This window comes from Pseudochaenichthys georgianus, chromosome 10, assembly GCF_902827115.2.
Source record: "Pseudochaenichthys georgianus chromosome 10, fPseGeo1.2, whole genome shotgun sequence".
In the NCBI taxonomy this organism is placed as follows: Eukaryota; Metazoa; Chordata; class Actinopteri; order Perciformes; family Channichthyidae; genus Pseudochaenichthys; species Pseudochaenichthys georgianus.
The window spans coordinates 12,766,114-12,791,176 of record NC_047512.1 but is presented as its reverse complement, the minus strand read 5'-3'; the positions used below and the strand labels follow the sequence as shown (position 1 = coordinate 12,791,176).

General features: G+C 44.1%; 1 protein-coding gene across 3 annotated transcripts in view; it reads right to left on the bottom strand.

Annotated features, from left to right (window-relative positions):
• The window catches only part of atp8a1 (ATPase phospholipid transporting 8A1), a 124,589-nt gene that overhangs the window by 36,769 nt on the left and 62,757 nt on the right, over nucleotides 1-25,063 (bottom strand). For all 3 annotated transcript variants that reach the window (XM_034093571.2, XM_034093573.2, XM_071204605.1), the window contains 10 exons: nucleotides 23,682-23,787; nucleotides 21,732-21,814; nucleotides 20,294-20,343; nucleotides 19,964-20,033; nucleotides 19,276-19,360; nucleotides 18,400-18,539; nucleotides 16,154-16,292; nucleotides 13,407-13,471; nucleotides 8,952-9,124; nucleotides 1,327-1,510 (listed from right to left, as the gene is read on the bottom strand). In XM_034093571.2, coding sequence (XP_033949462.1) covers nucleotides 1,327-1,510; nucleotides 8,952-9,124; nucleotides 13,407-13,471; nucleotides 16,154-16,292; nucleotides 18,400-18,539; nucleotides 19,276-19,360; nucleotides 19,964-20,033; nucleotides 20,294-20,343; nucleotides 21,732-21,814; nucleotides 23,682-23,787 — 1,095 coding nt within the window. The remainder of the gene's footprint in view (nucleotides 1-1,326; nucleotides 1,511-8,951; nucleotides 9,125-13,406; nucleotides 13,472-16,153; nucleotides 16,293-18,399; nucleotides 18,540-19,275; nucleotides 19,361-19,963; nucleotides 20,034-20,293; nucleotides 20,344-21,731; nucleotides 21,815-23,681; nucleotides 23,788-25,063) is intronic.

The following is a 25,063-nucleotide window of genomic DNA, read 5'->3' as shown; positions in this document are numbered from 1 at the left end:
GGAGATCAAGGGGTTAAAAAGTCGGGCTGATTGACAGAGTGGCAGCTGTCTGAAATCAGTCTCTAATTGCTAATCAGCTTCGCTGCACCTTTAAAAGCACCGCACCTGAAAGAAGGGCAGTAATCCAAGCTGGAAAGGGACAAACTAAAGAGCGTGCGTCCGTCCAGCAGCAGCAGCAACGAACCAGCAGAATAAACGTCGAAGAAGCAGCACTGGTGCAGCCATAAAAAGCTGGAGAAGCGGCTGGTGAGAGACGAACTGTGTGTTTAGTTAAGAGTCATACCACTTGCCGTTCGTGGCGCACGTTAGAGCGTGCGTTCTAGTTCAGTGTCATTTGTTTGTTTGATGTCCTCAAGCTAAAGCAACATGAGTGTTGATTTAAAAACGAGTGTTTTGTTTATTGAGAGATGTAGATTGGTAAAAACGGTTTGCATGCTGCTAAGAATTCAGTCTATATTTGCATTTTTAATGAGACTGCATAAGTTAAAAAGTGTTTAAAACATAATTTATAAAAATACATTAAGAAAGTAAGAACAATATTCACAAGTGTTAAAAAGTATATGTAAAGCATGTATTTTTCCATTTATTATTTGATGTGTATTGTATTTACAGTAATTATTTTTTATTTTTCATTTAAGGCAACTTACAACATAAGCTGTACTGCAACGACAAATACCAAAGTAAAGAAAAACTCAAAAGAAACAAAGTTGTGGTCATTGTATGAGTGAAACCCAGTGAAAACCTCCTATGGACTGTACCATCCCTTTGAAGCGGGGAAAACTGCAAATATACCCAAGGGCTTGACAAGTATTGATATCAGACAATGATACTACAGATTATTCAAATATTTCGTTTTGTTATTTTATTCATTTGTATAGTACTGTATCATGTCTGTATCTTTTGTTTCATTTGTATTTTCTTTGGTTTTACACGCTCGAAAAAAATAAATAAACTAAACTAAGCATACTTGAAGCTTTGCTGGCACTGCTTAATTACTTACAAATAAAAGTTTCACAAGTGTATCCAGCACTGTTTAGCTATTTACATATTGAAAATTGTCTTCTGTTAATCTAGTCTGAATACATTTTTGCAGTAATCAAAGAAATGACGAGACATTGAGTGGCATGGTTATCTCTGACCCTCTCTGATCGCCTGAAGCCATCCTATTGGTAGTCAAAGTTACACAAAGCAGTCACATATTTTTTTCATTTTAAATATAAACAATAACTTGTTATGTTCCCATTTGAAATGCATATATCTTCCATCTCCCACTACAAATGAGGAAACAACATAGTTCATATTTGTGTGTTTTCTCACTAAACCCACCTGGGCAATAGAGTAGTCGGAGGAGTTTGCGGCTTGCAGACCCTCGTTGCCTGAGATTCCTACGCCTACATGAGCCGTCTGAATCATTCCAACGTCGTTAGCACCGTCACCGATGGCCAGCGTGATCACCTTCACCTGTTTTTTTACCATCTCCACCACCTCGGACTTCTGAAGAGGAGATACTCTGTAAAAAGAAGAACAGTATTCCACAAAGTTTTAAACAATGGGTATTTTGAATTTTTTTCAGATGGAGCTATTAATGTGGCATTCTTGAGATTGGGGTTTGAAAAAACGTTGTATAATTGTCGGCCGAGGTGTGCATACAGTCATGTCTAACTGTGTGAACACTTTAAGAATAAGCATTTTGTGCGTAATATTTATTTGATCATTACCAACGAGCAGATGCCTGGGTAGCGATGAGAAGCCTGTTTGAATCTGCTGTTCTCATTCATAACACTCCGTTCGATGTCTCACTATGGGATGCGCCTCATCGCGGAGCAAACAGAAGCATCAATCTCATTACGCCAATCCTGATTGGCTGGTGATCTTGACGTCAGCGTCAGGGAATTCACCCCCTATAAGTAGCTTGCGCCACAACGCATGCGTCATTCAAACACCTCTTCTCGCTTCAGAGCACATCTCTACAGTAGCCGGGCAAGCTTCACTGTCCACAGACTGAACCCAAATACCCATGTCGGTCGACGGGCGCTCGCCGGCTACTCCTTCTGCTTCGCAGGAAGACGGTAGTACTAACGCTGTTAGTATTTTAAAAATCGACCTCGTCCTTCTCTTCCCCGAGAAAGTAAGGTAGGTCCGATTTTTCAAGCTAGCAGCACACCTGTTGCTAGCTCGCTCCCTCTCTACCGACACCACGGTAGCGAGGAAGTTTTTCTTTTCTCTTCTCCATGGAGGAGGAAAGGATTAAAAGAGCATACTGTCACACCAGTCAGTATTCTCCGGGAATAAAAGACCAACACCGTCCTTTTTCTCCGGATTAAGGACAAGGTGGTAATACCCTTTTCTCCCGTCCCACCTGTCGAGAGCGGCCCCTCTCCACGCCACGAGGCGACCAAGATGGACGCCCCTCTCACCAGAGGAGTCAGGGACTCGGTGGCTCGACTCTGCGGCTGCGGGTTGAAGATATCGGACACAGACCAGGTCTGTTCGTCCTGCCTCGGGCTGGAACACGCCCGAGGCGCTATCGACAACCCCGGCTCATGCGGACATTGTGTCCGCTTCACCGTTAAGAGCCTCCGCCGACGGTTAGCAAGACAAGCTAGCCTGTCGGAACAGGACCCCCCCATGTCCATGGACCCGCCGGCTGGCAGTCAGGACACGGGGGCGTCCGCCACAGAGAGTGAACCCCTCTCCGTGTCGGTCTGGGGCTCATTATCCGCAATGGCCACAGAACCGGAATCCCGCGCCCTGGCAGGCCGGGAACCGGTGACGACAAGACACGCCGGAACAGATTTACCAAGCTTTACCAAGCTGGGGCTCCCGGTTAGACCTCACCATGGTCTCACCCGCGGAGGATGTCCTCGAGCTGGACTATGAGGAGGACGAAGAGGAGGACGCCCTGGCGTTCCTCCTGTCCGAGTCGGATGAACAAGAAGAGGACACCTTCATGCCATCGGCCCAGGCTGCAAAGCCTGGAGAGAGGGCTGCTCTCCCGGGCGATAGCACACCAGCTTCGCCCGGTCTGAGCATGGACCTGCAGGCCGTGTGCAAACGCGCTGCGGTCAGACTCAACGTCCCGTGGCCTGAAATGGCCAAGGAGACCTCCAGGTCCCGCTACGAGGGGAAACATCTTCCCCAAGCAGCGGGCAAAAAGAGGCAACTCCTTCCGGTCTTCCCTGAAATGTTGGATGAGGTGTCGGTCTCGTGGAGAGACCGGCCCTTCAGCAACAAGGTCCCAATCCAGGGTGCCTCCTCCCTAGACTGTGACAGAATGGAGAGGCTCGGCCTGCTCCGCATACCTCCCATGGAACCGCTGGTAGCGGCCCACCTTCTACCGAAGGTGGGCCCGTCACCGAGCAGGAACCCCACGCTGCCAGCAAAGTCGGACCGCTTTCAGTCCACAATGACTGAAAAGTCCTACAAAGCGGCAGCGCTGTCCGCCAGGGCCCTGAACGTGTCCAGCTCTGCGAGGACCTGTCGGGTAGCCCGGGAGCAGCCACTCTGGACGAGATGGCAGCGGTCACGGACATTTGTCTCCGTGTCCATCGCTGCGCCGTCCAGGCCACCGGCAAAGTAATGGGGATCATGGTGGTGCAGGAAAGAGCGAGATGGTTCAACCTCACCAACCTCCCTGACCGAGAAAAGGAAGATGTGCTGGATATGCCCATCGTTCCCGAGGGAATTTTCGGCTCCGCTCTCGCCTCCATGCAAAGGAGGTGTGAGACGACGAAGAAGAAGGAGGACGAGGCACTCCACCTCTGCCTCCCTCGAAGGGTCCAGCCGCTGCCTTCGCAGCAGCAGTCCTTCACCCAAGCGAACTCTGCTCGGTTTAAAGCACCGGACAAGCAGAGGTCGCAGCCCACCCCGAGTCCCCAGCCCAGGCTGGAGACAAGGGCAAGTTGGCCGAGAAAATCTCCGGTTCCGGCTGCAGCTCAGGCTCAGCCAACCCAGAATTTCGACCAGCAGTCGAGGAAGAAGAAGCGAGCGGCGTGACAGCCCCTCCTTCTCCCCTCCGTGAATGTGTTCCCGCCGCCTCGAGAGATGCCTAAACGCCATCCTCAAGTCCGCACAAACACATGTCACATGTTGATTGATTATTTTGTTATAAAACATTTGCCGCTGACGCATCCAGGCTTCAGGCCGAGGGCGCAGCTCAAAAAAAAATGAAAAGAAAATCAATAAAATCAATAAAACCAATAAACAGCCCGTCAATTGTTCCCCTTCTGAGAGCAGCTACGGCATCTCTCAAAAGGCGGATTACTGACGGGTCTGTGAAGGCACCACTGTCACGCGCACGCGCAGTGCCGGCTGGGGCTTTAAGGGCACCACCGTCACACGCATGCGCAGTGCCGGCTGGAGCCGTAAGCGTGACATCTCAGCTGGCTCTAAGGAGCATACAGCAGGGGATACTCACGACATCTGCCTGGGCTTCTCAAAACAGTTACACACTATCTGTTTTCACAAACCCAGAGAGAGTCAACCCATATTCTGGAGAGGAAAGGGTTTTATCTATAATGCCCGACGAGTAGAGTCAGATTACGCAGACAAATGTCCTCGTAAAGCACCCGCTCAACATGGGTCTCATAATAAAACTAAACCCCGCGCGCCACGGCGTGCGGAGAGTATTGGTTATTATGTAATGCGTAAATCAAATCAAATCAAGTTTATTTATAAAGCACATTTTAAAACAACTTTCGGTCGCGCCAAAGTGCTGTACATGAATAAAAAATATACGGAACATATTGCAATTTGTAGCATTTAAGTTAAAAACAACAAATATAAAGGCAGACACAGTTAAAATACAAAATGAAAAATGTCATGCTCTGCTCACTTTTAAAAGGCCAGAGAGAAAAAGTGTGTTTTTAGAGAGGATTTAAAAGCCCCTAGTGTCTGGGCCGACCTCACAGGTAAGGGCAGAGTGTTCCAGAGCCTGGGACCAGCTGCTGCGAAGGCTCGGTGCCCTCTAGTTTTTAGCCTGGTTTTCGGCACTACCAGCAGCATTTGGTCGGCAGACCTTAGAGCTCTGGCTGGGGTGTATCGCTGGATTAAGTCAGCTATATAAGCCGGAGCCAGCCCGTTTAGGGCCTTAAAAACAAATAAAAGGAGTTTAAAATCTATTCGGAACCGAACTGGAAGCCAGTGAAGTGAGGCCAGAATGGGGGTAATGTGGTCACGCCTTTTGTGGCCAGTCAGGAGACGTGCAGCTGCGTTCTGTACTAGCTGCAGGCGTTTTATGGATGCCTGATCCATGCCCACATACAAAGCGTTGCAGTAGTCCAGTCGCGATGTCACAAAAGCGTTAATTACCCTCTCTAAGTCTTTAAAGGATAAAAACGACTTGGTCTTAGCCAATAGTCGTAATTTAAAAAAGCGTAGTGGCACTACACCCGACTTTTCTAGTACGGGACGCCCCTACGGGTGCTGTTCTTTCACGGAAGGTGGTCACCACGGACGCATGTCAGACAGGCTGATAGGGTATTTACGAAGGTCGCCCGGTGAGAGGTCTCGAGAGCAGAGACGTACGTAAATCACCCGGAGCTTTTAGTGGTGTTCCCCACCCTAAAACGCTTCCTGCCTTCTCTCAGAGGACATCATGTCCTCGTGAGGACAGACAACACGACATCGTGTATGAACCGCCAAGGGAGGTTGCGTTGTCTCCAGTCACACACACTGGCACACAAACTGATCCCTTGGAGCGGCAGACGTCTCCTCTCTCTGAGAGCGACACAGGTACCGGGAGTGATGCACCTCGGGACAGAATTACTGTCCAGAGGTGCACCACTCTATGCAGACTGGACTCCTCATCCAAGGATCGTGAGTCCTCTGTGGGTGCGTTACGGCGGAGCCGCGTTAAATCTGTTCGCAAAAAGAAAAGATGCTCAATGACAGCTGTTCTCTTTAATGCACGATTTAAACGCACCGTTAGGCGGGGACACACTCGTACACGATTGACCTCCGGGTCCTCTGTACGCGTTCCCACCCCTGGCTCTGTTACCCCCAACTCTGGCCAGAGTGAAGGAGCAACGCCACACACTTACTCTGATGTTTCCGCCCTAGCCCGCAACGTACGGGCTGGCGGGGATATATCAGCTGTTGTGCGGGCAGTCATGGCAGCCCCCACCACGCAGGGACAGATTGTCTCAGGCGGGGAGGGCGATCCTTCACCCACGCCCAGAGCGCGGGGCACTATGGGCCTGACCCGTGAGTGGTACAATCTGAATACAGTGGGACTCCCTCAGAAGGTGATAAACACTATTCAGAGTGCGAGAGCTTCCTCCACCAGGTCTCTTTACGACTGTAAGTGGAGGGTGTTTGAGGAGTGGTGCCTTCAAAAAGGACACATCTCTTTTCAATGTCCTGTCGGGGTGATTTTATCATTCCTACAGGACTTGATCGATAAACACAGAGCTTTCTCCACGATCAAGGTGTACCTGGCTGCTGTTGCTGCATGCCATGTGGGCTTTGAGGGAAAGACGGCTAGCCAACATCCTTTGGTTTGCCGTTTTATGAAGGGAGCTCGCAGGCTCCTCCCTGTCTCCAGGTCGCTGGTGCCCTTATGGGACCTGGCAGTGGTTTTAAATGGGCTCAGAATGACCCCATTTGAACCCCTGGAAGGAGCTGACATGAAACATCTGTCACTCAAGACAGTGCTGTTACTGGCCCTGGCATCCGCTAAACGGGTCAGTGATATTCATGCACTCTCTGTACATCCTTCATGCACTCAGTTCGCCCCAGGGCAAACGAGAGTGTTGTTGAAACCCAACCCTGCCTTTACACCAAAGGTGGTTGGTTCGTGTACCCCAATTGACATTGAGGCATTTCCTCCGCCGCTGGTTTCCTCCGGGGAGCAGCAGCAGGATCTATTGTGTCCAGTCCGGGCTTTACACACATATATGGACAGATCAAAGGAGCTTCGTCTTAATGACCAACTCTTCGTGTCCTGGGCTAAACCTCACAAGGGTAAGCCTGTTACTAAGCAACGGCTCTCCCACTGGATCGTGGAGGCGATTGCTTTGGCCTATACGAGTCAGAATTTGCAAGCACCTTCGGGTCTGCGGGCTCACTCGACTCGGGGCCTGGCTACATCCTGGGCTTTGTTCAAGGGTGTTTCCATCCAAGACATCTGTGCAGCGGCGAGCTGGTCCTCACCGCTCACTTTTGTCCGCTTTTACAGGCTGGACGTCTCCGCTCCAAGCGTGGCCCGAGCAGTGCTGGGCACCTTGTTGAGTCGGGACTCTACCTGTTAAATTCTGGTTGATCGGTGATTTTCGAGATAAGCTCGTCTGGCAATACGGGAGCTACAATTTCCCATAGTGAGACATCGAACGGAGTGTTATGAATGAGAACTATAGGTTACTTACGTAACCCCAGTTGCATCGTGGCGCAGGCTACTTATAGGGGGTGATTTCCCTGACGCTGACGTCAAGATCACCAGCCAATCAGGATTGGCGTAATGAGATTGATGCTTCTGTTTGCTCCGCGATGAGGCGCATCCCATAGTGAGACATCTCACTTCATGTTACTCTGATACCTGGGGTTACGTAAGTAACCTATAGTTTTTCTATCCCTATTATCGCCAACATTAAAATAAATGAACTGTTTCTTGAGTTTAGCCCTGTACTTATTTCTTAACATATTACACTCAAGGATCAGTTAGTTCAAGTAATTATTTTTACTTTTTGGACAAAGTCCTCAGTGTAAAAAAAGACTACTTTGTAGTGTCATAGTACAATACAACAACTCCAAAGAAGATGAATACCTTTTCAGAGGTAATGTACAAAAAATAAAGGTGGCATAAAAAGGACAGTTTGGGGAACCGTGCATTACTATTTAAAATAATATGTCTTTATATTTTGGGGGGGATGCATTCCTCCCGTCTGCTGCTGTTTCTCCTTCCTCTAAGAGAGCCTGAAAGACCTTTCCTTCTGGGTCCATTAAGTAGAGCCAATTATAAGGTGATGGTTTGGAAATAATTTATAACTCTTCATTTATGAGGCTTCAACCTTGACTTCGAGTCCTCACTGACTGCAAAGTCTGTATTCTTCCATACAGCTTCCTCTCAGAGCACCAGAGGTTCAGGGGTATTCTCCAGAGATGATGTCGTAAACTGCATGTCTGTCTTAAGCTGTGAAATTGTTAATGTTTATCTTTTCCGTGGTTTAAGAGGCTTCATTCATCCCGTGGTGTCTCTCGGTGCCCACAGAGTGTGCACAAGGCAAAGGCAGGTAGGGGTAGGGGGGGAAGTCAATACAAATGTTGATGCAATGTACGGAGTCATAAGGTTTGCTGTTGTTCTGAAAACGCGGTGCTGATTTCTGGCCTCAGACGCCGTCACGGTTGCTTAAGTACTTAAGTACTTCCTATTATTTATGTGGCCTGGGCAGTTCAACAGTGTACCTGCATAAAGTTGAAAGTTGCCATTTAAATGTATAACCAATACACTTTTTAAACTGCTGCCATAAAATACTAACCGACCAATCGACCTTTGTGGCAAAGACATAATACTTTACAGATTAACCACAAAACTTTAATCTGAATTTAATTCATTTTAAGCAAAAAAGGTACAAAAAATAAAGACTTACTTTCTGCTTCTTATTTGTGAGCAGTTGTCTTCATTTAATACTATAATCAAATCTGTGGGTCTGGGGCTATCGGTCTGAACGTCTGAACATTTTATGACATCGTAAAGTGGAACATTTAAGAATGTTCAATCTCTACATACATGTTTTTTTATGTGCTGCTTGAAAGTGGACACTTGCCAATGACTTCTCCTTGTGAGTAGTGTACAGTACAGTGTGATACTTAAACCCACATTTTGTGTTAAGTTATTTAAGTTTAAGAAACAGATTGGGTACATAAAGTCTTTGTAGCAGGAACATCGTTTTTCATTTTGGTCAGAAGAGTTTATTGTCTCTGGTTCATTTTATTGTTTAAAGAATAAATCTTACCTGCAGCAAATGACAGCTTTACAGGACAGGGCGAGGTCCAGGAAGTACTGTCGCACTCCGAATGTGAGCGCGTATTTCAGAGTCGTCCCGTCAATAATGAGAGCAAAGTCGTTCTCCTTGTAGAGGGCATCTCCCAGGACGCCACAGTGGTGGCTCAGCGTTTCCCTCGTTCTCTGTGTGATGGAAAACAAGTCATAAATATAAGTTTAACTAGTGTAATAAGTCATCATAATTTAAAGCCTTCTGTGTTAGACTTGCAAGAAGAGAAGAGATATATTAAAATATTATACAATTGTTATAATATTGGTCTGGCATCAAGGCTGCATAACAGATTCATAATATTTGTTGAAATTGAGATGATTTCTGGAGTATAAAAACATGTCAAATAAACTTGCAAAACCATTGAATGTTTTTGTTAGTTGTTTTTTATTGACACATGATGACTGTTAATCCAAGATATGAGAAGCCTAGAGAATGAGAATGATTGATACTGAACCACAGTAAAATGCATTGCTGTTATATTGTAGAAGATTTGATCTGCTGTCGTGGGACATGCAACGAATGTATTCCTCTCTAAAGTTCCTCCAATGCTTGTTTCACCTCAGTTACTAGTGGCATTCATCATCAAATAGGAAATATTCACCTCGTTCTCTTTCACATTAGAGTTCAATATATTTCTTGCTAATCGCAAACTGCTGCGGGACAGCTGCTCTAGAAACGTTTGATATTTATTATGTTTCCCATGCTTATTACATCAGACCTTCTCAATGAGGTGATAACACAGACGAGTTCTGAGAATGGATCAGGTTTGCTTATTCAGTATAAACAGCTAAGATGATGAGTGATGGTGAAAAGCCGTAAATATGAGACTGACAAGAGGATTTACTGTCCTGTTGGATGGAGGCATGTGGAGTGGATGGATGCAAGGGTGAGATCATCATTCCATCATTTTCACCACAGATGGTGAAGCCATAACGAAAAAACGATTTCTGTGTGCAACCATTTCCTGAGGGACAAGTGTGTTTCGAATAACCTGAAGATTATTTTCCTGATTATTGCTTATTATTGATTATTGCGAACCGGGATGACTGGAAGCAACGATGGAGGGCTCGTCTGAGGACGACCTAGAGAGATTGCTTGGTCATTAAAATGTCAGAAGGTAAGGAAATATGAAATCTCAGCTCCAAGGTGATGAACATAAATGTCTTGTTTTGTCGGAGCAAAATATTACGATTTTCAGTTTGATAATAAATATAACTAAGAAAAACAGGAAATCTTCATATTTGAGCAGCTGGAGAAAATCCGTCCTTTAAATAAAAATGTACTTTAACAATTAAGAACAAATCCAAAATAGTTGGAGTTTATTTTTCTGTAGATTGACCTATCGGTTATTTGAATAATCGCTGCAGCTCTATGCATGAAATGTTTTTATTTAATATGTTTGAAAAAAGAAGTAACAAATATTTTCAGAAATAACCTGGCTTCATAAGTACAAACATATAACAGAGGCCCCTTCTTGCAATGGAATGCTATCTGTAATGGTTTACAGGTGTACACAGTTAAATGACTCACAATTGGCAGAAACAAACAATGGTACAATGCAGGATATCAAACCTAATATGACATGCAGATGCTCAAACAGCTGTAATCATTAAAGTCGGCCATTAGCATTACTGAAGGAAGAGGGGGGTCCAGCTTGGTGTTGAGGTCAGATATGTCAGAGCAGTCCGATTGTACCACAGGGACCAGGCAACATTGGCTTGGCATAACAAAACTCTGAAACCCCAGCTTAAAGGAAATATTTGGAGACAGGCTTTACGTTACACAAAGCGAGAGAAGCAGAGTGAGAGACACGCACAGAGAGAGATGATGGATTAACAGAGGAGAGAAACTGAGGATACAAGCAGAAAGCAGCTGCGAGGACTTAACCAACCCTGTTGGGGTCTGTAAAACAGCAAGGGACGGAGAGCAGTGTGTGTGTGTGTGTGTGTGTGTGTGTGTGTGTGTGTGTGTGTGTGTGTGTGTGTGTGTGTGTGTGTGTGTGTGTGTGTGTGTGTGTGTGTGTGTGTGTGTGTGTGTGTGTGTGTGTGTGTGTGTGTGTGTGTGTGTGTGTGTGTGTGTGTGTGCACAATTCAAACTCTGATATCTATATTCCATCGCAAAGCAAAAAATGTAAATATCTCCATCTTTACTTTTAAGAGACGTGTGTGTGTGTGTGTGTGTGTGTGTGTGTGTGTGTGTGTGTGTGTGTGTGTGTGTGTGTGTGTGTGTGTGTGTGTGTGTGTGAGCACAATTCAAGCTCTGATATCTATATACCATCGCAAAGCAAAACATGTAAATATCTCCATCTTTACTTTTAAGAGACATCTGTGTGTGTGTGTGTGTGTGTGTGTGTGTGTGTGTGTGTGTGTGTGTGTGTGTGTGTGTGTGTGTGTGTGTGTGTGTGTGTGTGTGTGTGTGTGTGTGTGTGTGTGTGTGTGTGTGGTTGTGTGGTTGTGTGTGTATACCATATGTAGGAAGAAGATCACACTTTGCTCAGAGCACATACTATTAATCACATGCGATAAGCAAAGTTTACCATTTCCTCAAGTAGGATGGCCATCTACTCCCTAAGGAATGTTAGCACTAATGCTACATGTCTCCTCCTAAAGCCTCTTTGTTATGGCTATAATGAGCAGTTTTGCCCATGTGACTAACTAGTGTTTGGCTTTAGATTGGGTTTGTGCTGTCCATTCAGAAATCCACAAGAGCTTCCCATTAAGACTGAGCTCTATTGTTGATATAGACACTTGTGATTTAGCCTACAGGACGTGACACTCATGCTGTGGAATCTGGGCATTTGTATGGATGTAATGTCCTCATTTGTATTAGACTTCTCGAGCCACCCACAAAAGAGACCTTCGACCTCAGTTACAAATGTGTTGACATGTACTTGTTTGTTACTTTGCTCAGCTCACCACAGTAAGTGAGTATTTAGGCTGTAAATCATCATTTTCCAAACCAAAATTCCCCAGCAGCCTGTTTTCATTATTTGTATACAATTAAACACGTACAAAAACATACGAAAATGTAAATAATATGTGACTGTGTTTCATAAAGATTAATAGATAAGCACTCAACAAGCGCCGTTAGCTCTCCACATTATTAAAGAGGCTGACAGGAAGACAGAGCTATTCGAAATGATACAACCGTACCTTTGAGACTAAGTTTCACTCCGGGAATTGCATTTTCGAGTGAGATTTATTACAGCACATGACTTAAACTTTGTGCAGCCTTTGATAAGCATGTATAAACACAACGAAGAGGGAAGACATGCTGCCATGACTCTCTTTCACAGCACAAGAGCACAGAGAATTACAGCCCTGCTTCCTGCTCCTCTGTGGCTCCTCAGTGCTGGAGGAGAGCTTTGGAACAAACTGCCTTGTGTAAGCATCTGTTCAACCACAGGAGAATGAGAGCCGACATTTCAAAGCGCCGGTCCGCATGCCTCGTGAATGCACCGAGCCCACATCTCTACCTAAACTTCATTTATCATGCTTAACGACCGGCTGACAGAGTGAAGGCCGTCCGTCATCGCCCCCCCTGCTGCTTCCCCCTCCTTCAGCCACTTCTTCTCAGCGTTCCCCCCTCTCTTTCTCGACAAACTAAACCCAGTCGAGTTTCTCGTCCATCTGCGGCTCCTCTGCTTCGCTTCCTCCCGCTCGAGGGGCAGAGACTTGCCCTTTTCAATCTCAGAAACAACAGACAAGGCTCTCCTGCCGGGGGGTCAACAGACTTCTCTGCTGGGGGTCTTAAATATGGTAAAAGCAGTTTTGGGATGTGTGTTGGCTGTGAGAGTGGAAGGTTCCCTGTGGTCTCGTCTTTGAGACAGCTTTTTCACAGGGAGTGGGCGATGAGATCAGGGGACTGTTATCCTGAAGCACATCCTTCTGACATAATCATTCAACGCTAAAGATCGCAACTTCCAAACTACTACAAATACAGTAGTCATATATTGTGCTACATTGTACATCAGTCATATCAAATATTCAAAAATACTGTTAGAATCTGATTAAATATGTCAAAATATGAATAACTCTTGAATGAAAGTTGTATTGATTTGAGTCGTGGCCTCTGAAGCACCTTTGTTGTTGAATTAGCAAACACAGATGTGAATTCAAAGAGTTAATAGATATTTCTGGGAATCATTTCTCGAGATGATGGTGTTTTTATTTATAGTCAGCTGTTCTGAAAATGCTGAAAGATGCAGGCATGAGGCAAATGACAATTAGGTTACATTGTTTTAGCATTGAAATGGATCGATTGCACGACTGCCCCCAGAGAAACGGTTTGTGATGAGTGCATAAGAAGAGGCAAAAGTCCTAGTAAAACATTTTGGAAAATAATTGTGAGCTTTGTTTCGCTTGGTTGGTGTGGTTTTTGGTTTTGTCAGCAATACATTGAATAAATACTCACATCAAGAGTGTCTTCGTTGACCACAAGCATGCCCATGTTCTTGGTCAGTAGTCTGCAGGAATGTCCTATAAAGAAAAACAGGAGAGAAGCCAGTTTAGAAAAGTTGAAAGGACCGGAAAGTAAGCACGCAAGTAGGCAGGAAATACTTTAAATGAATTCAATAACTACATCGAATTCTATTACCGGTACTCCTTTGAGGTTGCTAACTTTACTGATCGGGGCCAAAACCCCTTGCACACACACTGATTGAATACATAACAAGACAGACCAATGATCTAAATCAAAGAAATAAAGGACAAAACAGTACGTTGCAAAACGTTTTAAAGGACACCAATTAAAATGTTACAGCTCAAAGCCAGTGTCTCAGGACATGACTAATGAGTTTGGTTTACAAGAGTTTGTCAGTTTCCTGTTTTAATAGGCAGTTACAACTCGGAGTTACCCAGCATGCCTCCCTGGGGAGCGCTCCTTCAGCTCTTGCCCGGGACAGATGCTCTGGGTCAGCAGCAAGGTGGTAGACGGAGCCTCCGATCGGGGAAAACAGAAATGTTTCTCCGACCATGAGTGAAGCCTTCAGTTTAGACCCTTGGCTATGAAAAGGTTGCCATCTGTGGCATAACCACACACATATTTGTGGGCTTCAACACTTTGCTTCTGTCTGGAAGGGGATTTTCGTTTCTCTAAGGCAGTTACCACAAAGCCCATGTTTTAAAATACATGGGTGGCATTTTCTGTGAGTATAACTGAGATAAGATTATGCAGAAAACACAAAAACACACAGTATTCACAGAGGGGGCTTTGCATGAGGAAATGAGAGGGTTGCACGTCCAGAGTCAAAACCAAACAGGGTCAGGGTCTGGCAGATTGTTTTCTTAAGTGCAAACGGGCAAACGTCCAAACATGTGACAATGTGAGGGAAAATGTCTCCCCATCTCAACCCTGCCTCTACTCCCTTTCCCCTCGTCAGTTCCTGCCACAGCCCTTCCGCTTAATGTGTTTACCTTAAGCTCATTTGACTGCCCTTTTTAATTTCACCAGAGAAAGTTGAATTCCGAGCCTTTCTCCATCTCAGCGGAACTAAACACTGCTCCCACAGGACTTGAGGAATGTGTAACAGGGACACTCCGGTCACAGATAACTTCAAAGTTGCCACAGGGGCGACATTAAATTAAAGACAAAAGGTTTAGTAACAGAGGGAAATCTTCATTTTGAGAGGAAGAACCTCAAAGAAGGAATGGTGAAATAGGTGAGAAGGTATATTTGTGTAGGAAATAAGGGGTGTGTCTTTCTGCCAGGGATGATGCATCCTCTTGCCAAATGTAATGTCATTTAAGCATTTCTTTTTGTGCTTTTTCTTTGTGACACCTTCATAAAATTGTGTAGTGTTTCCCGACAAGCCGAGTATGGGCACTTTCCTTTCACCAAATTCTGGTTCTGACCTTTCCTAAGAATTAAGTACATTTAAATCCCACTAACAAGCAACTCGCAGCTTCAGAGCAAACATGGCTCTTTCCCCGGAGCCACTGAGCCGCAGTAGTTGTATATTATTTAATGACAGTTCAGGATTAGGGGCAAACTGAAGCATGAGTCTTTACAGCCTTAAAAACAGCCTTTATTAGTAAAAGTATTAAACTCAACTGCATGTGCGCCAAATATTCTGTGCCAAGAGTGACATTTGGGTGGTTCGGGCCACCTTGAAATGTAGAATAATCTAAATGTGATGGGCCAAATTCACCAGTTAAATGTGGCAAAACGTGCACCATTAACCCTGGCAATGGGGATCGTCTTTCAGTGCGGAAAATAGTAAAAACAAAGTCAATATTGAGCTGAGGTTTTACAGAGCAACTTAGTCAAATGGCGGTCCTGTAAAAATACTTCCAGGGAGCATGTGCTTCTGCATAGCTCCCGCACATCTGGGCACGGTGGGCACAAAGGGCCGATTCAGGCGGGCCACAGTGGTAGGTAGGTAGAGACACAACGGAGGTACTTTTCGTATCTATTTATCTGGACTCTGTGTTCAAATGTCTCAGAGCGGCAACACCATTAAGGAGACTAAACTGGAACTGGTGGACCAGAGTTCCCCTTTCCGATAACATCTGCAGGGCTAAAACCCTCTGGGGGAGCCAGATACACGAGAGCTGCCTCCCTGTGTACATATGCATGTTATTTATTTCATGTCGGTGCAGTAAGCTCATACATCATCTAGCATTCTGCGACAGATGCTTTTGCTAGATATGTGTGACAGAGAAGCATTCAGCTTGTCAGTAGTTTGTCTCGCTGGGTGAAGAATGACACAGGGGGCTGACTGGGCTACCTGTAAGAAGCTGGCATGCAATCTATCACAACACGGATCAGGTTCACCGGGGGGTTTTTCCATTTGGTTCGAGACCAAGTACACAAGCAGTGCATGTCATGATGCAGACTTATTAATGAAAGCAAGTGTGTGCAGACAGTGTTAAATGCACTATACCATTTAATACATGGAAGTCCGTTTATATTTGTCTTTTTCGTTTAGCTTTGAGATTTATTTTTTCTAACAGAAAACCTGCATTGCCAACTGCAGATGGGAGGTTTGAGAGAAGCGGGCATTTCGGAGCCAGGAGACAAATTATTAAACATTTTAGTTTTATTATAGGAAATGTAGCTTCTACTGTTCTTGGCTCTTGACCCGACCTGGTGTCTAAAAGTCCAGATATCATGTCATCTAGTGAGTCTCTCAACTTCACGGCAGTGCGTGTGACTCTCACCAATGTTAATAGCTGTTTCCTGTTTGTCCCCCGTCAGGATCCAGATCTTGATGTCCGCCTTCATCAGAGTCTCGATGGTTTCTGGCACTTTATCCTGGAGCTTGTCTTCGATGGCGGTGGCCCCGAGCAGCTGCAGGTTCTACACCAGAAATGAGCAGAGAAACAAAGTCGATAAAAAAAGCCAGCACATGGTGCAAACGGAGGAAAGGCCTTTAGATCGTCATGTGTCAGAGAAACATGTGCGCCCGGATTGCGTCACTCATTCAGGCATGTTTTCCCCTTCATCAGCTGCTCTCTTGTTTATCACCCAGGAAAACCACCACGGGCTTAAGGGGTGTTGGTTACTGTGCCTGTTTGCATCTGCAGACACGATTTCTCCCTCACAAAAAACACCCACAAAAAACTGTTGGTGTTTTTCCCAGGGACCTCGGTGGCTATGTGGGGCTGGTTGTGGGCTCATATGGGCCAAAGATTTGACGAGACCCAGGAGTGGAGGGGAGACAGGAGCCAGCGGCAGAGGAAAGGCAGGGGAAGCTCTTTAAGTTGTGACCTGAGCCGTGCTGCCTGTACATCTGTAGCTCTGTCCTCCATAATCATTTCTGAACCACTTAGCACGGAAAACATTGCCTGAGGAAGAACACGACTATAGCTGATGAGACCTCATGTGCGTGTTTGATGTGAGTTGTTCTCTTGTTCCTGTGGTTGTTTTTAAAAAGGCTCTCTTTGTGGCTTATGAAGAACTTGGATCAGGATTTCAACCCGAAAACCAGGGTGAGACCATAAGAATCAGTGAATAGCCAAAGGGCGGGAGATTCTCTCTGGCATTGTGTTTTTAGAAAATCAGTTTAACTTTGCTAACTGAGGCTGCAGTGTAGCAATTTGTATCAGATGGCCGCCTGATGGTCTTCCTGGAAAGAGTCTGTCCAGTTCCTGGAAGTTGGCTTAGCTATAGTGCAGAAATAATCTATTTAAGCTTGCTGGGGTGTACGGTTAAACCGTACACCCCAGCAAGTGCACTCCGCTCTGCATCAACTAAACGGCTCGCTGCACCCGCACTGCGAAGGGGACCCAAGTTCCCATTAGCAAAAACACGTGGGTTTGCTATCCTGGCTCCAAAATGGTGGATTGAGCTCCCCATTAAAATCAGGACAGCAGATAGCTTACACACCTTCCGGCGCAGACTGAAAACTCATCTCTTTCGACTCCACTTCGAGCGATAGAATTATTAACAAAGCACTTATATACTAATAAAGGGTTGGCTTATCTAAAGCCAGTTGAGTAGCACTTGAAATGTTTTTGCTCTTTGAAACCTGATGTACTTTATGATTCTGTTTTCTTCAAGTTTGTATTTTGTTGGTCGAACGCACTTATTGTACGTCGCTTTGGATAAAAGCGTCAGCCAAATGTAATGTAATGTAAAAGCTTGAAGAAATCAGAAAGGTTCATGAGAAACGTTTCCTTCAAAGCACATACTGTAATAATATGAGGGTAGGAAATAGTAAATATGATTATTATACCAATTTATATTAGTGACAACCATCAATAATAATAATTCATAATTATATTTAATTGAAGGATTAGGTAATAATAAAGCATAGTTCTCTCAGTGAAAAGTCATGTTTTCTATCACTAACTAGTTCCTATCCAGGCTGAACAAGATGCAGTTCATCACATCCTGACATGTTATTACTCTCATTGGAGCATTTTGTTTATGAGATGATGAAGGAGCGTTTTATCTTTTACATTTCACTGCAACTCCATTGTGCCCCCTTGTGGCGGTACTGTATTTCTAAATATGGAAGGCCATGAACCCTAAACCCTGGCAGCATCAGTGCCACATTAAGCAAATAATGCACATTACATTTTCCTCTCTGAAAGCCTCTATGTTTTCTTCACGATTGATTAGCTCCATTTGTTTCGGGCAGGCAGGAGCGGTCATGAGGAACGTGCCAAGTGGTTGATTAACGACTGTGGCTTCCTGTGTTGACCAGCGCTTCCACAAAGACCCACCTCACAGAAAACAAATTCCACCTGCTGGTGAACCCGATCTTTTAAAACGTTTTCTTCCACTAGTCCACGTGTGATTGCACTGACCCCAATAGCTAGTCGTATCTTTCTTAAGAAGAACTGAAGCCAATCAAAAATGTGTTTTGTATGCAAACCAGAACAAGAAAAAGCGGGATGCCGGGATTAGTTCAGTGAACATAGCAGGAAGCCATGGCATCGGGAACTGACGCCACACAAACCTTCTCGATCAGCTCGTAGCTCTCCTCCAGCTTCAGGGCTCTGTTCTGCAGGGAGGTGCCGGCTCGGTGTAAGATCTCCAGCCACTGCTGATAGGACGACTCACTGACGTCTGCCACCGCAAAGCACAGAGTGCGCAGTCCTGTGAGAGGAAAACAGACTCAATACACCTGGGTAAACGACTTCACATTATAAAACGGAGATTTCTTGACCAGATTGAACTCTACATTTATTTCAGATAGATCTGTGCATTTCAATTGTTGGTGATCTCTAATCTGTACTTTTTAAGCCCCTCTATACAATAAATACTACATTTAAAACTATTTTTAGCATGACCTAACTCAACAGCTAACACAATATATATAAAGAACCAGATTATATTCAGATAAATACATGAAATTCAAATATCTTTGTTCATATCTACATTCTATGCATAAAACAGATATGTGCTTATTCATGAGTCCTTGTTTTTGCCAGAGAGAAAGGAAGTCATATCTTATTCAAGCCTCTCAAAATAACAGTTACTGAAGATCTTCACACTCCGTCCTGAAGGCTATTTTTAGCCGACATCACATATTCCCAATGACATCATTTTGCTGGTGTCTCACAAGGGGGCAGTATGCACACAGAACAAAAAGGAGTGTCTGATGCAGTGTCTTTCAGCTCCACTGCGTACGTCTCACACAGCTTCAACATACTCATGTAGGATTTCAACAGTATGACATAGGAGGATAGGCTCTATGGAAACAACTTCTATTGCCGCAGCTGATGATCCAGTGGTGATAATAAGGGAGAAAAACAGAAGCGTATCCAGTAGATTTGAAGCATCCTATGGTGTTTAACTTTTGGCAGCCAGGGGGCGATGTGCGTCCACTCACCCTCAGTAGCAAACTGTTCCAGGTGCTTCAGTGTGATCTCTTTGTACCTCGAGCTGTCTGCCAGGCGGTCATAGATCACGGTGTCCTGAAGGGGAAACACACACTCATTGGTTATTGACACCCCGAGTGGAAGGAAAGGAACCTCCTGGACTAAAGCACACGTGTGTGCTTCAGCTAGAATCCAGCTCTCTCTGTTCTCAGTTGCCCTTTCATCTCCTCATCAGATTTGCTTGAAAAAGCTTTTAATACTGAAATAATCATGCGCTTAAAAAGCTGTGGGGGAACAGGGGGATGAATCAATACTCGACAAACGTATCTGGATCCTGAAATGGATCAACTATTCTGCTAGGAATGGTTTTTAATAACATTAAAAATCATTTACGAGACTAACTCATAACAGAATATCGAGCAACGTATTACCCTAAAATGTAAATTGCACCAAAAATGATGTTATACTGAATGTATTTGTACAAATGAGGGATAAGGCTGGTCGGGTAGCCGAGCACCTTCCTGTAAATGTTTGTATAATCTTTATTTGGCAGAGATACCCATGTGTGAAATACGATGATCTAGCTTTATGCTTCTGAGCCTTCGACACTAGGGTTGGTGTGAGAGTGTGTGAGTGTGTGTGTGCGCAGTAATGGTGATGGGCTGTCATGCGTTGCCATGGAGAGAGACAGACACTCACAGCTCCTTTGCAGTAGAGGCGGATCTTCCCAGATGGAGTGCGCATGATGACTGACATCCTCTTCCTCGTGCTGTGAGAGAAAAAGGCGAGAAAGGGAGAAGAAGGGTGGGTTCACGAGAGAAAGCAATGGCATCGCATTACAGGGTGTTACAGCCACTATCGCAAATGATCACGTACGGTTTGAGCGAGCAAATGTCTGCTGAATATAGAAATCACACTACGGTCACACTATTAATTAGTAGAAATCATTCGAGCAAAAGGAAGACGATCTTCTTCAAGGATCATACATTTACACCGTTGAAAATAATATAGCTGTTATCAGTGGTTTACCTTGTAAACTCCAGCACATGAAGGAGTTCGTACTTCTCCTCTGTCCCGGGCTGAATCCAAAGAGAAAGACGAGTTAACAAACTGAAAGATAGGCCACTTCTCATCCTCAATCTTCCTACGAGGCAACTCATCTGAAGTTGCGCAAGGCACTCTCCTCAAATCAGCCTTAATTATACCTTAAATGTGTTTTTATCAGCTGCATGCACTGGGCCGATGGAGGCAGAATAACAAGGTCAAAGTAAATTAACTTCCTCAGTGGTAGAGACCGCAAAGTACAAGACGGAGTGATTGAATAGATGCTGAGAGCTTAAGAAGGCCTAATAAAGGTTAAGTTGGACAAACATCTTAGAGACAAGATGTTCTCAGCAGAAGAACAAATCATTTGAAAATGGCCTTTCTGCCTCCGCCTCTTTGAGTGCAATCATCAGGGCAGCCAATTAAGGAAACGGCAGGATGAGTGGCCGGATCTCTGGAAAGGACGCACGCAGCAGCAGCTCAGGATGTAATCAAGTGTAATGTTCAGCATTTTCCATTTTCATTTTCTAAAGACTGTTTTTTTAAATGTATGAACAAAATAAAAACAAATTCCAAGAGAAATATAACTGTCCAGGGACACTACAACTTCATGTTCAATTAGTTTCATGTGCATTGTGGTTTATAAGCATGTATGTAAAACTGCTTCTATGTCACTAATGTTCTGGTTTGAATTCTTACGTGATGTGTTTAAAGACTCCATATTCATTATTTATTTAACTCTCTTTGTTATCTCTGCTATTACTGTGCTGCTGCTGCAACAACTGAATGTCCCTCTGAAAGATCAATACAGCTTTCTCTTATCAGATCTCATGTAGATGGAGCCGCAGACGGTTAGCTTAGCTTAGCATAAAGAGCTAGCCTAGATCTATCATAAGAAAAGGCTCTAAAATGAAAGTAATGTCTGGTTCGATGAACCCTTACAAAAGTGCAAGTGTAAAAACAATTGACTTTTTACTGGGGGTCATCTGTACTACAACTTGGTGAGGTGCAACTTCTACAAGTGTATACATTTATAATAGTCCTTTGATAAATAATCATAAGAAAATGTCAAAACTAAAGCTCTATTGTTAAGCAGGGCACATCCTAATGTTTGTCTCTCCTGTGTTTTATGTCTGAACATTATGCTTATTTCACAGCTTATGAACTGGTAATGACATGTGTGGAAAGGTTTCATCCATCAATGACAGAAAAAAGCTTGAAGTATAAAGCAAGTACATAAATGTCTTTTTACTTGCATTTAGCAAATACCCTTGTCATTAGTGTCACACAGTTATCAGAGTCATATAGTCTCTGTTTGAGGTCATACTACAGGGTCATGATACTCATATTAAAGATGAAGTGGAGCCATCCATCAGTATAATAGCTTGCATGCCTTTCCTTCAACTTGTAGTGCCCAACTTACCATTTGCACAATCACGCTGTCTGGGGTTCGACCAGAAAACACAAAGCCGAGGGTTTGTGCTGCTCTCACCAGTGCTCCTTCATCTTTAAAGCAAAACGAAACCCACAATGTTTCAGATAAACACACACACCTGTCTCAAGATAACCTGGAATTTGAACATTGGAAATAATAACCATGTATACATTTCACAAATATAACTAGAAGTCTCAAAACATGTCCCCAATGAGGGCAGTGACAGAGCTGTGGACCAGCTTGCATGAGGATGCTGCAGGGCGAGAAAAGAGCTTTCTGCTTGTTTTTTACGGTTCACTTAACCACCCTTGTCTTTGCAGCTATTCCCGCTCTACTCCAAACCCCACAGCTCCATAAGACCATGATTGTTTTAAGCAATCAGGCAACAAAAAGTCATCTCTCTTATCAAGAGCAAAATGTTAGATAAAGAGAATCAGCAGTGCTCTGTGTGGTTATTGCAATGCCCTTTTAATCAATCAATATTTGTGCCCACTAATGCACTGATGTAGCCAGAAACATTAGGCAAGGCAAGGCAAGTTTATTTATATAGCACTTTTCAACACAAGGCCATTCAAAGTGCTTTACAAAAAATGAAAGACATTAAGAAAATGGCATTTAAGATCAGTCATTAAAAAGAAAAGCTAATAAAAGAAACATTAAAAGACAAAATACATGGATAAAATTTACAGTGCAGTTTAAGATATGAATAGTTCAATTAAAAGCAGCGACAAAAAGAAAAGTCTTCAGCCTGGATTTAAAAGTAGTAAGAGTTGCAGCGGACCTGCAGATTTCTGGGAGTTTGTTCCAGATATTTGGAGCATAATAACTGAACGCTGCTTCTCCATGTTTAGTTCTGACTCTGGGGACAGAAAGCTGACCAGTCCCTGACGACCTGAGATATCTGGATGGTTCATCATTTAGCAGGAGGTCAGAAATGTATTTTTAGTAAACTTATTTTATTTAGTTGTGTTTGATAATATACTGAAAGGCGTGTCAATCAATGTGGCAATAACATAAGCTTCAGAGGCTGTCTTTTTGATTGTTTCCCATGAGAATACCTTCGTTGTTTACATTTGGATCAAATATCTGAGCCTTAAAGCATACTGACAATTTCAGACTTCATTGGGAAGGTACTAATTTTAAGGAAATGTTCAAAGTGCTGCTAGGGGCAACCACTGTGTCTAAGTGGTGAAGCCATTGTGCAAATGCTTTAACCGGCAGTCATTCTCGTAAAACACGAAAGCACCACTATGTGGAGATGCAGTTGTTATTTCACCTTCTCAAACACCAATGGTTTTGTGGAAAAGAAACACGTTAAAGTGGCAGATGTGTCGTCCCTGCATGTGAGAGAGACTGAGGGATCAAAGTGAGGCTCCAAGAATCAAAGTGACACGCCATGCTTTCTGTAAACAGGATATTTGATGTTCTAATGCAACCCCTGGCTCTCCTGCACTGATGGCTGGAAGACAGGCTTTATGAACTACAGCTACACATAGGCTGTAGTGATTGATCCATTTGCAAAGACAAAGAGGTCACGAGATGGACAATTCAACATATCACAGACACATGGCCATCGATGGAAAGCACCTTGAATCACAATTAGAGAGCGGCAAGCAATTTACACATTACAATGTATGGACATGTAGATTCCCTTTAACTTAGCCACCTCGCAGCAAGACAAGTTAATCATGACATGGAGAACAATCTGCAGTGCAAGTGGTGAGTCTTAGTTTTTTTAAATGCTTTATTAGCAATAGTTGTGCATGATTGTAACTAACAAGCTCTCAGCTTCAAATCTAAAAATGTAATTCTGATTAGCTGCTTCATATCAAAATACCCAGTTTTAGTCATGAACACTTGAAAAGTCTCTGCGAAGTGTGTGCAAATATGAATCGTCAAGCTGCATTCCACTAGCTGTGCTCTGGAGGTGTGATCTACCTGGAGATGCAGCCTGGTAGGTGATGTTTCCATCGATGCGCTCGGGGACTGCAGTGTGACAGATGGCCATCATGGTCATGAACTCCAGGATGACAGCAGCTGTAGGCTACAGAAAGAGAAAGGGCACTTTGACTTTTAATGTTCTTTAACTAAACAACTTAGAGAGATACTGTAGAAAGAGAGAGCACTGATAAACCTGCATAACCTATTGTGTGTGAATGGACTGTAGATGTGTGTAAAAGTCCTAGCATTTGTTGAAACCTTTTAGTGGCATGAGGTTTACTACATCAGGAGGGTTCAGTTCAACCTATGTAGTAGATCAAGTAATCCACAAATCAAACTGTTGAACTTACTTCCAGACTAACATCTCCATGTACTGCTGCAGAGAGCCAAACCACAAGTGCAGGAAATGTAAAGCGAGCTCTTGTTTCAGACCAGAACACAGGCAATGTCATCATTAGTGTTGCACATCAGGCTGGGAAGGCACACTGCGTATCTGTGTGTGGTTTGCAACCACTGACAACATTTAGAAAATATATAAACTAAAAAACTAAAGAGTACCACAAATCCCAAACAGTTTATATTAGCAAGGGAGGTAACAGCAAAACAAATGAGACAAGTGAATAACCTATGAACAACTGTTTGAATCAAACCAATTAGATCACTCCATGCCTATCATGCCAACAGCTCAACTGATCGACTTCAAACCTGTCTCTCTGGTACCAATTCAGTATTTTCATTCAGGAGTAAATAACCTTAAAAACTAAAGATCTGTCTTAATTTCCATTAACTCAAATTGTTCAAAGCCATCTTCCGGTTTGTCAGTTTTTGAAACACATGTGGCTCCACTGTTCACGCACAGACATCTGCTCATGCATGTGCATGCAATATAAACTTGCTTTGGTTAATGAAAAAAAGGCCTAACCTATACACTGAGGGCATTTCACATTAATGAGGGGGAACGTATGACTAACTAGCCCAGGGGAAGGCTCGGACAGGCATCAGCTGAGGCTCCTGTCTGAGGCTGGAGGACCACCAGCTTCTGGCCAGTGAGGCAGATACCAGCTAGCTTCAGGGCTACGCTGGACTTGAACCATACAGCAAACAGTAATCAGGCTGCTGAAGGTTGTTAAACATGTGTTCAATAGCAAGAGAAGCTCATGGTATTAGCTCTCCAACATTATAAACACCAGATGAACCAATGGTGACGTAAAGACTCTACAGCAGATGCAACAAAACAATGCCATGTTATGTATTGTTGACTGCTCATTACTCAAAAACATCTGCTGTTTTCCCCTCTTCTCAAAAAAGATCTGTGTACACACACGCACATGGTATGATTACATTTGCTCTTTCTGTTGGCCATGGCAACTCTGATGAGA